At 48.7% G+C, this 15,440-nt stretch overlaps 1 protein-coding gene across 2 annotated transcripts in view; it reads left to right on the top strand.

Moving 5' to 3' along the window:
* Nucleotides 1-2,708: 2,708 nt before the first annotated feature.
* The window catches only part of CYS1 (cystin 1), a 25,713-nt gene continuing 12,981 nt past the window's right edge, over nt 2,709-15,440 (top strand). The window contains exon 1 of one of the 2 annotated variants that reach the window (XM_070379093.1): nt 2,709-3,136. In XM_070379093.1, coding sequence (XP_070235194.1) covers nt 2,819-3,136 — 318 coding nt within the window. In that variant the 5' untranslated portion in view covers nt 2,709-2,818. The remainder of the gene's footprint in view (nt 3,137-15,440) is intronic. The other variant, XM_070379092.1, reaches the window with a different exon arrangement.

Here is a 15,440-nt window from a genome sequence, read left to right as displayed (position 1 = left end):
TCTTCCACCCCCTCACCAGCCACCACTCCAGTCACTACATAAAGAAGTCTTTTAATAGTGACTGATGAACCTACATGCAGGGCAGCATGGAGACACAGACTTAGAGAACAGGCTTCTGGACACGGCAGGGGGTAGGGGTGGGGGCTGGGGGGAGGAAGGAGAGGGCGGGATGTATGGAGAGAGTAACATGGAAACATACACTATATGTAAAACAGATAGCCAATAGGGATTTGCTGTATGACTTGGGAAACTCCAATGGGAGCTCTGTAACAACCTAGAGGGGTGGGATGGGGAAGGAGGTGGGAGGGAGGTTCAAGAAGGAGAGGATATAGGTATACCTATGGTTAATTCATGTTGATATTTGGCAGAAACCAACATGCTGTTGTAAAGCAATTATCCTTCAATTAAAAATAAATAAATTTAATTATATATAAAAAAAGAAGTTCTTTAGCTGGAGGACTGTGGCTGCCGGGATGCTTCCCTAAGAGGGATCAGACCCATTTTAAATGTCCCAATATTCCTTTGTCTCTTTGGGACAAAGAGATTCTTGTTTATTTCTAAATAAGATCTTAGGTGACCTTGGTCATATGGGAAAATTCAGGCTGTTTGCTTGTTATGGGAAGGTGCTAATAAAATCAATCTGGGTTTTAAGCACGAATAAATGGAAGCCAATCCCAGAATGTGGCTGATTTTAAATGCACTCTCAGAGTGGAAAGAACACAGGCTTTGGCACTTATGCTCACTGAAGCCCAGTGAGCCAGAGAAGTCTGGGGAAACAGGGTTAGAATTAAGAGCCATCAGAAAAATCAATTGCCCTGGGAGGTGAACACAGGGAGCTCTGGATATATTTAAACTATGAGTCACATGACTAGACGCTACTTAGGCAGAAGTAAAACATGTTTTCCTTTAAATGATTAAACTTAGTTGAACTTAGTACAAGAAAAATTTCTTTTCCCTGTGAATGTTTTTTTCCCTGGGCTTAAAGAACTTCAAGATGAGATTTGTTTTCTTAAAGAAAAACTTATATCCATAGCTTCAAACTAGATACATCTGTGGACTCAGAGCACCCAAATGACACCAGATAAGGTAGCCCATCTCCTGCATCTGGATGGTTAAGATAGCACATTTTAAAAAAAAGAAAGGTTAGCCAAAATTCATCTTAACAGTTATTCTGCAGTCCCATCTGGATTCAGGTTAATGTCAAGATGGGAGTTAAAACTCACCATGTTGGAGCTGTCTTGCTTTGGAGAGGTTGGATTTTTTTTTAAATAAGTGACAAAGGGAGAGAAAGAAGTCTTAAATTAAATGCAAGCACAACCAACAATTACACCATCAGTTTCAGTTTGAACTGGACACGTCTGGCCTGTTTGCTGTTCTTCTTTTGGGGTTGGTTCACTTAAAAACAATAAACGTTTTTGTTCTTTCTTTTTTACTATCCAGTGACCAAAAGCTAGAATTAATTATGATCAGTGCCTACTGGCTTTTTCCCTGCGTGGAGAGAGAATGCTTTCTGTGTCTCCTTTTAAATGTTTTCTTTCTCAAAAGTGGTTACCTTTCTGATGAGGGTTTCTAATGAGGTACCAGATCGCCTTTGGGGCAGGAGCCGCGGGACAGGAAACCCAGGGCACCACTTCCTGCTGCCCGCTCCCTGCTGAAAGGCTGGAGGGGGTAGTCGGTCCGAGAGCGTCGCTCCTTTCCCTCCTTCTGTCCTGTCTTAGGTCTGTCCATGCACGCGAGGGAGAAGGGCAGAAATGAAAGGGTGCGAGGCCCTGCACCTGTGTCATCTTACTCCATCCTCAGAGATATCTTTACCATCCTCCCCCCTCCCCCAACTCAATCTTTGAGGAACAGGAGGCTGGGACAGGTGACGTCCCCATGCGCTCCACACTGGGGCTGGACCGGACCGTGGAGTCATCTCCGCGCGCATCATCACCGCAGGCAAGCCGGGTTGGCCTCTGCAGTGCTTTCCATAAAGGAACGAAAAAGCGCGGCCGAGTTAGCCCGAGCGCCGGTAGGGGCTCCAGGGTGTTCAGTTCTTAACTGGTTGCGGGGAGTAGGAGGGTCCCTAGTCCCCAGGAGCCAGGGACTGGAGGGCAGACCCCCGCAAGAAAGCGCAGGACCCAAGGTGGGGAGGGGCGAGGAGGAAGGAGTCGGAGGAGGAGAGGATGCCGGGCTCCAGTGCCCTCGTCCCCCAGCCAGTGCCCCCAGACCCGGCCCTCGGTCCCCACTCCCGGCCGCCGGCTCCCCTAGAGCGCTCACCAGCCCCCAAACCACCTCCCCGGGTCTCGGCCCCCACCACCAGGCCCCGGCCAGCATCCCGCTCTCAGCCGCCCCCGGCCACCTCTTCGCCGCGGGATCTCGTCCCCAGCCCGGCCCCTCCTCCTGCCCCGGGCCGGGCTCAGCACCCCGGCCCCCAGTCGCGCCTACTCGCACGTTCCCCCCGGTCCCGGGCTCTGGTCCCCTCACCGCGACATCAGGCCCCGCTCTCCCAGCACCGGCGGCTTCGCCCCGCCCCCGGCCCGGCTCGCATCCCCGCCCCCAACTGCGTCCCAGACCTGGGATCACCTCCACCCCCCGAGCCCCGGCCCGGCGCGCCCCCCGCACCTCCCGCTCCCGGTTCGGCTCGCATCCCCTCCCCCAATCGCGTCCCGGGCCCGGGATCACCTCCACCCCCTCTTCCCGGCCCGGCGCGCCCCCGCCCCGCCGTCCCGCTCCCAATCGCGTCCCGGGCCCGGGATCTCCTCCCCCCGCCCCCGGCCGAGCGGCGCGCCCCCGGGCCTCCTCCCGCCCCGCCGCCGGCCCGCTCCGCCCGCGCGCCATGGGCAGCGGCAGCAGCCGGAGCGGCCGCGCCCTGCGGCGTCTGCGCAGCCCCGACAGCCGGCCGGCGGGGCCCGACGGGGCAGCCCCGGAGGGCGGGACTGGGCCGCCGGTCTCGGCGCCGGCGGCGGCGGCCCGGGAGGAGGCCCAGGAGGCGGCGGCCGGCACTGATCCCGGCCCCGCGGCGCCCCCCGACGGCGGGGACGAGACCCTGCGCTTGCTGGACCAGCTGCTGGCCGAGTCGGCGGGCTGGGGCCCCGGGGAGCTGGCCCCGCGGGGCCCGGCGCGGCCCAGACCCGCAGCCGGCGCCGGGAGCCCGGTGAGTGTGGGGGCCGCGGCGCCCGTTCCCGCCCAGGGCGGGGGTGCCCTCCCCTCCGGCCCACACCCCGCGCCCTGTCCCCCAGCCCCTGGCGTCGTCCCGCCGTGCGCTCCCTGCTCGCTCCTCTTCCTCCCACCGCCCCAGTCCCTGCCAGGCTCCCTCGGCTTGCACGATGCCCTGTCCCCGTTGCCCTGTGTCACCCACCGTCTGGCCGTCCCCGAATCCCACCGGGTCTCTTGCTGATCGCACGGCCTCTCCTTCCCAGACATCCCCTCTGAGTCTCTCTGCCTCCTCTGGGTGCTGGTTTAACTGCCTCCAACTTGGGGGTTGGCAGGGACCCAGACATCCCTTAGCAGAAAAGCATCTCCTGGGCTTTCTTCTGGCCAGAGGTCAACTTTTTTTTTTTTTTAAACTGTGGCTCCTTCCAACCTAGGTAGGAGCTGGCCAGGGGGATGCTTGTCTCTCTGGTACCTCCCCCCTCAGCCAACCTCCAGGGCACTGTCAGAGAAGAATCCTAGGAAATGGGACCAGTAGCCAAACAGTGGTAGCAAAGCCCGGCGCCCAACAGACGCGTCAGGATCTTTGCCAACTTCGCGAGTTGTCAAGCAACTCGCACCCTGCTAGCTATTTTTAAGATGCTGTGCAATTTCTTTTTGGCTTCCCTCTTCTCTCTTCCAGAACACTTGTAATAACATCCCCGCTGTTCTAGAAAAAGACAATACAAATGAGCACTCTCTTTTGGCAATAGCCACCACTCCGGCAGAACTGAATGAAGGAGATCAGTAGGATCAGTTCCCGGGCTTGAGGAGGATGTACAAGACGGCCCCCTGCCCTGGAGTCCCACAGGCCACACTTAACGACTGTTGGGGACAGGAGGGAAGTGTCTTGCGGGCAGCCACCAAGCAGGAGAAAGTGGGAAGCTCCTCGGCGAGATGGAGGTGGGGAGATGTGGAAAGGACTGAGCCAACCTAGACGGTGCAGGGTCTTCCTCCCCTGACCACCTCCCGCCCATGCCCTGCTACCCTCCCAAAGTGAGCTGCAGCAAGAGGGAGCGAATTATATAACAAGATTCCTTTAGGATTACATCAGTGTTCCGTTATATAACCCTCAAAAGGGATAAACAGTTGAGAAATTCGTGGGAAATTCTGAGGTGGCATGGAAGCAATCTTTGTGTTCAGTTTTCAAGTGCTTTGGAAGTTTCAGAAGTGAAAATGAAAACTGAAAGAGAGTGTCCCATCCCACCCCCTGTCCCACCCTCATTGGCTGAGTATCTTAGAAACTCCTAGGGTGCTGAGGCTGCCTTATTCACCCTTTCAGTCATTTCTCAAGTATTGTTTGAGCATCTGCTGTGTGCTGGGCATCACTCTGGGTGCTTGAGATGAACACAGATGGCACAGTCTTTGCCCTAAAGAAGTTCACAGTGTAATGGGCGAGAGAGATCCACAGAGTGGAACACTGGTGGGCAGTCCGTCTAGAGAGTCCACTGGAGGAGGAGCCGGTCCCCTGGAGAAGTCACATCAGCATCCCAGCAGGACAGGGCTTGACCTGGATCTGGAAGGGTCTATGGCGCTAGCCGGGCAAACAAGCAGTGAAGAGCATTTGGGCAAAGAGAATCCTGAGTGCGAGCAATGGTGGTTGGGGCACATGGTACCCAGGGTGTGGGTGCTAACAGTGGAGTTGAAGAGGGTGGGAAGGATGAATGCCAGGCTCCAGACATGTCATGCTAGGAGTGTTCCGGGTTGAGGCATTTGGACTTGATCATAAAAACCGTGGGTATTTTGAAGGGCTAAGAGGAGTGGTATTTTGTGTCTCAGGAAGGTTAGGCCAACAGCCATGGGGAGGATGAACTGGGCCCAGTAAGACAAGGGGCAAGATGGCTCACGGGACTGCTGGAGCGGTCCACACAAGCAGGTCCTGAGTGAAGCAGGGCAGTTAGAGGGCTGAAGGGGAGATGGAGTCAAGAGACATTAGGAGGTGAAGTTCCCAGCTGTGCTGCTCTTTTGTGTGTGGATAGTATATATCTTCTGTGCCGTAGATATTTCTTGAATAAATCCTGGAGTCCTAGATTATTATAGCAGAATAGATGCTCCCGAATCCTATCCATTCTTTTCAGTTCTGGGGAGACTGAGTAAAACGGCTGAAGGTGCTTCATATCCTGGCTCTAGAGGTCTCAGGTAGAAAGTTAGCTACTTGTATGGCCAAATGTGGGGGCTTCCCAGGTGGCGTTAGTGTGGTAAAGAACCCTCCTGCCAATGCAGGAGACATAAAAGACTCAGGTTCGATCCCTGGGTCAGAAAGATACCCTGGAGAAGGAAATGGCAACCCACTGCAGTATTCTCGCCTGGAGAGTCCCACGGACAGAGGAGCCTGGTGGGCTACAGTCCATGGGGTTGCAAAGAGTTGGACACAAATGAAGCGACTTAGCATGCACGCATGCACATATGGCCAAGTGTGGAGTCTAAGCCTTTCTGCTTTATAGTTTATGCCCTTTAATTGGGTCTCTGGCTACTGCACATTTTCTAAGACTCTGAGTTATTAATAAATAGGTAAATAGTGCTTTCTGTTTTATAAACAAAGCCATTTTAGTCCTAGAGAATGATCACATACCCAAAGCCACACTGCCAGTAAGTGGAGGGAGCAGTTTGTAGCAAGTCTGCCAGGTCCCATCAACAGACAACCTGGAATGTTGTATGCCTTTTTCGTTTTCCAGGTGTACAATCTGGAATGTTCCATGCCTTTTTCATTTTCCAGGTGTCTAGCACTTCCAATGCTCTACTCACAGCAGCTCTAATGCCTGGCCCATTCTTCTTTACCAAATGACTTTTTAAAAAAAATACATAGTCATTTATTAATTACAACCAAATGACTTTTTTTTAACATTCAGTAATGCCGAGTGTTCCTCATGCAAACTCATCAGAACCTTTATTTTGTCTGATAAAGGTACTCCACCTTGCCCTCATAATATGCCCTGAATGTTATTTTTGGCAGCCTCCTTGTTCATTCAGATGTTTATATGCTTAGGGATAATACCATTTTTACTAAAAGTTGTGAGACTCCCAATTATTTATTTAATACATCTGTCACCAGCATCCTTTTCTTTGAGCGTTTTCATGAGCCTGTGCATGTAAGCATGTTGCTGGTCACCCAGGGGCAGAGGCAGAAGAACAAAAATGAAAAAGACCCAGAATGAGGTCTGGTCCCTGTCCTGTACCAATTTTGATTTCTACTAAACAGAGGGCTCTGAGGTTCACTTACAGTTGCTCAGAAATCGTTAATATGTTGTAATACAGACACTATTTACTCAGGCTATTCCGAGAGCCCGCTCCTAACATCCAGTGTTTTACTTAATCCTTGTCAGAATAGGTCCTTGCCGAATTGCTGTCACTTTCCCCTAACTTCATGTCATAGGGGAGGGGAGAAGCCCCAGAGAGGCAGTTAACTTGGCCAAGGCCATGCAGTTGGAAAGAGCCAGTCCGAGTCTTTCTGAACACACCCTCTGCAGAGCCCTGTGTATATTAGAATTTCTTTCCAGCACTCAGGATCTTCAGTTGCAGCATGTGACCTCTTAGTTGTGGCACGTTAAGATCTAGTTCCCAAACCAGGGATGGAACCCGGGCCCCCTGCAATGAAAGCACAGTACTTAGCCACCGAACCACCAGGGAAGTTCAGTTAGAGTTTTGACTGAGCCAATTTGCCATCAGGAGGGATTTTCACTTGTTCCCCAACTTCTCTGGGGCTCAGTTTTTCTCTGAAATAAGTCTCCATTCCCTGGATCTAGGAACCTTCGCCCATTTCCCTGACTGTAAAGATGTGTCCCAGTCACTGAATATGAGTCCAACCCAGCAAAGGTTATGCTTACTTTTAAGTGTTTATTTTTGAATTTAGAATAGGTAATATACATGTGCATGAGAAAAATTTTGTTCTTGGCTGTTCTCTCCAATTAAAAAAAAAACCTTAAAATGACCTTACTTATGAAAGGGTTTAAATAGAAAGATGAGCCCTATAATTAGCTTCACTTTACAATTATAAAAGAATGTTTGCTCATTGTAGAAAAGTGAGAAAACAAAACAAAACAAAAATATGTATATAAATATATAAAGGAAATAAAGATTTCCGAATAAACTCTGCAGATATTACTGATACAATTTGATGTGGTTCCTTCCAGTTTTCTCTCTCTTTTGTGCGTATCTTTTATGTCAGTAAGATCATAGTGTGTGTGTACTCAGTCCCTTAGTTGTAACTGACTCTTTGTAGCCCCATGGACTATAGCCCACAAAGCTCCTCTGTCCGTGGAATTTTCCAGGCAAGAATACTGGAGTGGGTTGCCATGTCCTATACACGTGTCAAAACCTATCAAATTGTATTATTTAAATGTCTACAGCTTGTCCCCTGTTAATTATATATATTATTGATATGTGTACATATACATGTATAAAACTGTTAAAACCTAAATGTTAAGAACAAAAGAAGCAGGATATAAAGGTGGTGGTTTAGTCACTCAGTGTTGTCCAACTCTTTGCAACCCCATGGACTGTAGCCCACAAGGCTCCTCTGTCCATGGAATTTCCACATATTGTTAAATAAAATATGCACTGGATTTTCTATAGATATTTCACTTTTTTTCCGAAACCCCTAGTTGTAAGAGACATGGGAGGCTTTAAGAAATCATCTTATTCATTTCTTCCACATATGCTTCCTGCTTCTCATTCTGCCATGGTGTGGTGTGATTCAGCCTCCCCAAGACCCGGAGTGATGACACGTCACACGCTCGCCCTGAGCTCAGCCCGGTTCCCATGGCCCCAGCCCAGGCGCCATAGCCTCCCTGGGGCTGGACAGAAGTCTGTCCTACTGACCAGGACAGGCATGCAGGCAGCTGGCTGGAGGCGGCAGCTTGCGTCTGCACTCGGCCTGGAGTGGCCACCAGGGGCTGCTGTGTCTTTGCTGTTCATCCAAGCTCCTGCGAAGCTTCCACCAGCTGGATCTTCTGGGAGATCCAGGGTGGGTCAAGCTGGGAGGGTGTCTAAGGCGTTTTGCATCTAAGTCAAGTTACAGACAGATTAACAAGAGAAAGAACCACACTTGCAAACCACAAGCGCAGAAAGGAACACAGGTGAAAAAGTGAAAACACAAAGCTGAACTGTCAGGAAAGTTAAAGAAGAAAGAGTATGATCTTCCGTTTGAGCGCAGCTTCAGGGTGTCCAGTCCTCGTACGCAATGGACCTCATACGTCATTGCCATCTTGCTTGGCCAGCAGCGTGTCACCCTCAATAGTGAGTAGAACAGCTCAGGGAAGTGGAAATAGGGTGATTATGCAAATGTTTGATTCCAATCTGAGCAGTCTTTCACTCAGTTGCCTTTTTTTTTTTTTGCTTATGGGATCCTAGTTGCCCAACCGGGGATTGAATCCAGGCCCTCATCAGTGAAAGCATGGAGTTCTAACCACTGGACCTCCAGGGAAGTCCCTCAGCTGTCCTCCTGAGGGCAGAAACTATATCTGAACAACCCTTACAAAATCTAGTGATGAAAGGAAAAGCCCCCATCTGGTGATGACAAAAGCTGGTTCCAGCAGAAATGGGCAAGAAAGAACTAGGGTCCCTACTGGATGACTTCATGAAAAAAATTGCTAAAGAATGGTTGGGTAAAAAGTATTACTTTTCTTCTGTGTTGTCCCTGAGACTATAACTAAGCTCAGCGACTGAAAACTGCAGGGAGGCAGATTGGTGTCAGTAAAAGAAAGCTTTCTTATGTGCCTGAGAGAACTGAAGGTAGGAGGCTTTATATTCATAAGAGCATTATTCACAATAACCAAAAGGCAGAAGCCACCCAAGTGTCCCTTGATGGATGAATGGATAAACAAAACATGGTATATACGTACAGGGGAATATTACTCCACCTTAAAAAGGAAGTAAGTCCTGACATAGGCTACAACATGGATGAGCCTTGAGGACATTATGCTAAGTGAAATGAGCCAGGCACAAGATGACAAATATTGCATGTTTCCACTTAGGTGGGGTGTCCAGAGGAGTCACTCTTGTAGGACAGAAAGCAGGATGGTGATTGCTGGGGATTGTGGGGTGAGAGTTGTTTACTGGGGACAGGTTTCAGTTTTGTGAGATGAAAGGAGTTTGGGAGGTTGGTTGTAAAACAATGTAAATGCACCTAGTACTGAAATGTACACTTAAAAATGGTTAAAATCGTACATTTTAGATACTGTGTATTGCACCACAATTAATTTTTTATTAAAAAGAAATTTAAAAGAATTTTCAGATAGTCTGAGCTGCCTGAGATGAAATGGGCTGTTTCAGGAGGCAGAAGAGGTGAGCATGTGTGTGTGTGTGCAAGTGTGTGTGTGTGCATGCACGTGATTTCCCCTGCTTGCTCTCGTGTTCATCACCCCCTCTTCCCACTGTGAATTCCTTGCTGATGTGAGAAGCATCTCCTCTTCATCTTTGCACTCCCCAGAGGCACGGTGAATTTTCAAGGGAATCTTTGGGGAACACTGACTCCACCTGGCAGATCTCCAGCATCCAGCAGCCCCCGTGGCCCCTCAGGTATCCCAGGACCAAGTCTGTGCACCTTCGCTGTGCAGCCTGACTCCACATGGAGAGACCGCCAGGTGGGCAGGACAGGCTCTTCTAGCCAGGGCATGGGATGCCCACAGTAGCGGATTAGCCACCATGGACCACACCATGGGGCCTGTGTGGTCAGATATACCCGGGGTCAGCTCGCTTCTATTCAGCACCTCAGGTAACAATCCCCAAGAAACACTAGTTTCTTAGGGAAGAAAGTGCTGTCCTGAACCTCTCAGGCCTCAAACACAAGATCTTCCCTGGGCTCTCCTCCTCCTCATGCCTTCAGGTTCTCTTCTCGCTGGGCCAGGTCAGAGGCTACTCTGGGCTGGACACTGGGTCAGATGTTTGTCATGGTGTTTGCAGGTATTATACTAAGGATGAGACAGACAATCTGTCTTCTCTCTGTGGCCCTCAAGGCTAAGTACCTGTTACACAGATGAGTAAACTGAGGTTCATAGAGCCTCACAGTCCACCCAAAGGCACATCGTGATTAAGTGGCAAAACTGGGCCTTGAACCCTTTTCTGCATTGTGCTATTTTTACTCTTACACCAACTGCTATATAGACAAACTCAGGATTATGCTGCTGCTGCTGCTGCTGCTAAGTCGCTTCAGTCGTGTCCGACTCTGTGCGACCCCATAGACGGCAGCCCACCAGGCTCCCCCGTCCCTGGGATTCTCCAGGCAAGAACACTGGAGTGGGTTGCCATTTCCTTCTCCAATGCATGAAAGTGAAAAGTGAAAGTGAAGTCGCTCAGTCGTGTCTGACTCTTAGCGACCCCATGGACTGCAGCCCACCAGGTTCCTCCATCCATGGGATTTTCCAGGCAAAAGTACTGGAGTAGGGTGCCATTGTCTTCTCCAATTATGACTACCCATCAAAGTGACATTGAATCTGATTCAGGAACTATTTTATGTTTATTGTGTGCCCTGCGTAGAGATCTGTAAACTTTAGGAGAAGTGATATTCTTGTTGGGGAGGATTAACTGATGTTAATGTTAACAGCGCTGGGTTTTTCTCCAGTTGTGTCCTCATGTGGGCTGCTCTGGGTGGGGATATCATATCCTTTATGGGCAATAGAACCCTGCGCCCAGCAGGGCACGTGGGAGTTAATGAATGAAGACTTATTCACAGCCTTTGATGACTCCACATATTTGCATATGCTTTTCCTTATCCAGAGTACCCTTCTATTCCTTTCCATCTGGTAAACTCCTAATCTTTCAAAACTCCAGCTAAATGTTATTCATTCCATTCTTCTCGAAAGAGTTTTTCCCATTCAGAGTTGGTTTTCCCTCCTGTTGCAGAGTGTAGGCTTTCCCAGCACCTCCCAGCACCTTATAACTCAGCTATAGAATTCATCATGTGGCATCACATTGCATCTTTATGAGACACGCCCCATGTGCTATGGGCTCCTGGAAGACTGGGTTCTTGACAGCCGCAGTCTGTATTTAGGATGCTGCTTGTGCCAAGGGGGATCTGTTGCACAAAGTAGGCTGACGTCTGGATGGGCTGTGGCCTTGCTCAGCTTCACAGGTCAAAGGCTGGATTCCACAGTGTCAAGTGCCTTATGCTGGGGAACACAGTAAGGAAGCTTATTCAGACAAGCCCCTCTGCTGAAGATGGTTTAATATTCTGGGTATAATTAATGTGATAAGAGTATCTTTGAAGCATAAAGTGGCTCATGAGACAGTGAGGAATTACCAGCCCGGATCTAAGGAAGGCAGAATCCAGAGAGGCAGGTGACCCACCGGGCTGTGCTTGCCTCAGGTGAACGTGAGCTCTGGGTCTGACCATGTCCAACAGTAAAGGGGACAGAGTTTAGGGCCCAGTGAAAACAGAGACTAAGAATAAATCCTTTACTCGTACGTTCAGGACCCTCACGGGATTGCAGGGCGAGTGTCACAGCACAGAACAGTGCAGGAGGGTACAGAAGCCATAGTCTAGCTATCCCTTAGGTCTGCAGCCCCAGTTCCCATCACCTGGCTGGTCCAAAATACCTGAATCCGTGCAGTGCAGTTCAGTCGCTCAGTCATGTCCGTCCAACTCTTTGAGATCCCATGGACTGCAGCACGCCAGGCCTCCCTGTCCATCACCAACTCCCGGAGTTTACTCAAACTCATGTCCATTGAGTTGGTGATGCCATCCAACCATCTCATCCTCTGTCGTTCCCTTCTCCTCCTGCCTTCAATTTTTCCCAGCATCAGGGTCTCTTCAAATGAGTCAGTTCTTCTCATCAGGTGGCCAAAGTACTGGAGTTTCAGCATCGGCATCAGTCCTTCCAATGAATATTCAGAACTGATTCCCTTTAGGATGGGCTGGTTGGCTCTCCTTGCAGTCCAAGGGACTCTCAAGAGTCTTCTCCAACACCACAGTTCAGAAGCATCAATTCTTCGGCACTCAGCTTTCTTTATAGTCCAAATCTCACATCCATACATGACTACTGGAAAAACCATAGCTTTGACTAGACAGTCCTTTGTTGGCAAAGTAATGTCTCTGCTTTTTAATATGCTATCTAGGTTGGTCGTAACTTTTCTTCCAAGGAGCAAGTATCTTTTAATTTCATGGCTTCAGTCACCATCTGCAGTAATTTTGGAGCCCAAAAAGATAAAGTCTGTCACTGTTTCCCCACCTAGTTGCCATGAAGTAATGGGACCAGATGCCATGATCTTAGTTTTCTTAATGTTGAGCTTTAAGTCAACTTTTTCACTCTGCTCTTTTACTTTCATCAAGAGGCTCTTTAGTTCTTCTTCGTTTTCTGCCATAAGGGTGGTATCATCTGTACATTTGAGGTTATTGATGTTTCTCCCTGAAATATTTTTTTAATTTATTTATTTTAATTGGAGGCTAATAACTTTACAATATTTTGGTGGTTTTTGCCATACATTCACATGAATCAGCCATGGGTGTACGTATATTTTCCATCCTGAACCCCACTCCCACCTCCTTCCCCATCCCATCCCTCAGGGTCATCCAAGTGCACCAGCCCTGAGCACCTGTCTCATGCTTCGAATCTGGACTGGTGATCTGTTTCACATATGATAATATACATGTTTCAGTGCTATTCTCTCAAATCATCCCACCTTTGCCTTCTCCAGCTTGCTGGATTTAATTTCAAGTGGGCCCAGACTGAGAGTGCCCCCTAGTGCCTGAACAGAGCAAGTGGATGTCCTCCCCAGAGGAAGGCATCTTCCTCTCAGGCCTCAGAGAACACCCACAAAGGGTTTTCAAGGATAATGAACATCAGACAAGAAAAAATAATCAACCACCCAGAGAGTTGTTCCTGATGGCTCAGACGGTAAAGAATCTGCCTGCTATGTGGAAGACCCAGACTCGATCCCTGGGTCGGGAAGATCCCCTGGAGAAGGAGGGAATGACAACTCACTCCAGTGTTCTTTGCTGGAGAATTCCATGGACAGAGGAGCCTGGTGGGCTACAGTCCATGAGGTTGCAAAGAGTCAGACATGACTGAGAAACTAATACTTTCAGAGAGCCAAGTGAAAATCAGAAGAAAGAAAAACAACTAAAATAGGTTAGTGAGGGCCTCAGTTATTTATTTGGATTTCCAAAGGTTATTGGCCAACAAAGGTCTGTATAGTCAAAGCTATGGTTTTTCCAGTAGTTGTATACAGATGGGAGAGTTGGACCATAATGAAGGCTGAGCGCCAAAGCATTGATGTTTTCAAGCTGTGGTGTTGGAGAAGACTCTAGAGAGTCCCTCGGACTGCAGGGAGACCAAACCAGTAAATCCTACAGGAAATCAACCCTGAATATTCATTGGAAGGACTGATGCTGAAGCTGAAGCTCCAGTACTTTGGCCACCTGATGAGAAGAACTGACTCATTTGAAAAGACCCTGATGCTGGGAAAGATTGAAGGTGGGAGGAGAAGGGGACGACAGGAGGATGAGATGGTTGGATGGCATCACTGACTCGATCGACATGATTTTGAGCAAACTCCGGGAGATGGTGAAGGACAGGAAATCCTGGCAAGCTGTGGTCCATAAGGTCACAAAAAGTCGGCCACAACGGAGCGATTGAACAAAAACAACAATGTTAAAGAATCCACCTGCACTGCAGGGGATGCAGGAGACACAGGTGCCATCCCTGGGTTGAGAAGATCCCCTGAGGAGGGCATGACAACCCACTCCAGCATTCTTGCCTGGAGAATCCCATGGATAGAGGAACCTGGCAGGCTATAGTCTGTGGGGTTGCAAAAGAGTCGGACACGACTGAAGCGCCTGAGCACACATGCATGTTTATTTGTGGAGAAGAACCTATAGAAATTGACCTAGCATATTTGAAAAACGACCAAATAGAACTTGTAGAAATGAAAAACACAGTAAACAAAATGAGATTCTGATGGTTTGGGTGAACAGGAAATTAGAGATTTAGAGAAGATCAGTGCCCTGTAAAACAGAGCTGAAGAAATGACCAGCACAGAGAGACCGGGATCTGATGAAAGACAGCTTGAGAAAAAAGCCACAGCAAAACTAATATTACATTTGAAATACTTAAGTCTTCCCCTTTCACTACAGGAACAAGGCAGAGATGCCTATTATCATGACTTCTTTTCAAGGTAGTACTGGATGTCCCAGCCAGTGCAGGAAGGCTTGGGGGAAAATATGGAAGGATCAGAAAGGGACAAAACTGAATGGCCATTATTCCCACATAATGTGAGTGGGAAGAAATTAAGTCCAAAAGAATCTACAAATAAATTATTAGGGCTAATTAAGAGAGCTTAGTAAAACTGCTGAACACGAAATGTATGTATTTCAATCGTATCTCTGCACAAACAAGCAGGGAGAAGATAAAATTTTATTTTAAAAAGATATTATCAAGTATCTAGAAATTGGTTTAAAAGGTGTCTATGACTTCTACAGTGAAAATGATTAAGACTTCTTAAAAGACATTAAAGAAATCCTAAACAAATGGAGAGATGTTCCCTGTTTATAAACTGGAAGGCTTGTTATTATAGAGATTATGACATGGGGAAGGGGAAGGGAGGGCAGGGTGACTTGAGAAAGTGACAATATATATATACACACTGTGCTGTGTGCTTCTGTGCTTAGTCGCTCAGTCACGTCCGACTCTTTGCGACCCCATGGACTGCCCGCTAGGCTCCTCTGTCCATAGGATTCTCCAGGAAAGAATACTACAGTGGGTTGCCATGCCTTCCTCTAGAGGATCTTCTCAACCCACGGATCGAACCCAGGTTTCCCGCATTGCAGGCAGATTCTTTATTGTCTGAGCCACCAGGGAAGCCCATATCTGTACACTACCATGTATAAAACAGGTGGCTAGTAGGAAGATGCTGTATAGCACAGGGAGCTCAGCTTGGTGCTCTGTGATGACATAGAGGGGGGATGGGGGGAAGGAGGCTCAAGAGGGCGAGGATATATGTATACTTACACTGGATTCACTTCATTGTACAGCAGAAACCAACACCACATTGTAAAGCAATTATACTCCAATTTTTAAAAAGAGATATCAAGTCTGCTTGGAATGATTTGTATATTGATTCAACCCCAACAAAAGCCCCAAGGGGGACAAGCTGACTACAACACACACGTTTGGAAGTGCAAAGAACCAGGACCAATCCAGCTTCATTTGAAGCTGTGGTCATTGAGACGGGGCGGTGCTGGCGACAGGACAGGCATAGATCATTGGGAGAGTTTGCAGACAGACGTGAGCGACGCCTGTGCACTCCTGACTCCGGACAGACAAGGTACAGCAGAG

Source organism: Bos mutus, chromosome 11, assembly GCF_027580195.1.
Source record: "Bos mutus isolate GX-2022 chromosome 11, NWIPB_WYAK_1.1, whole genome shotgun sequence".
NCBI classification, from domain to species: Eukaryota; Metazoa; Chordata; class Mammalia; order Artiodactyla; family Bovidae; genus Bos; species Bos mutus.
The sequence above is the reverse complement of the archived record's forward strand: the minus strand, read 5'-3'. Positions and strand labels throughout refer to the sequence as shown.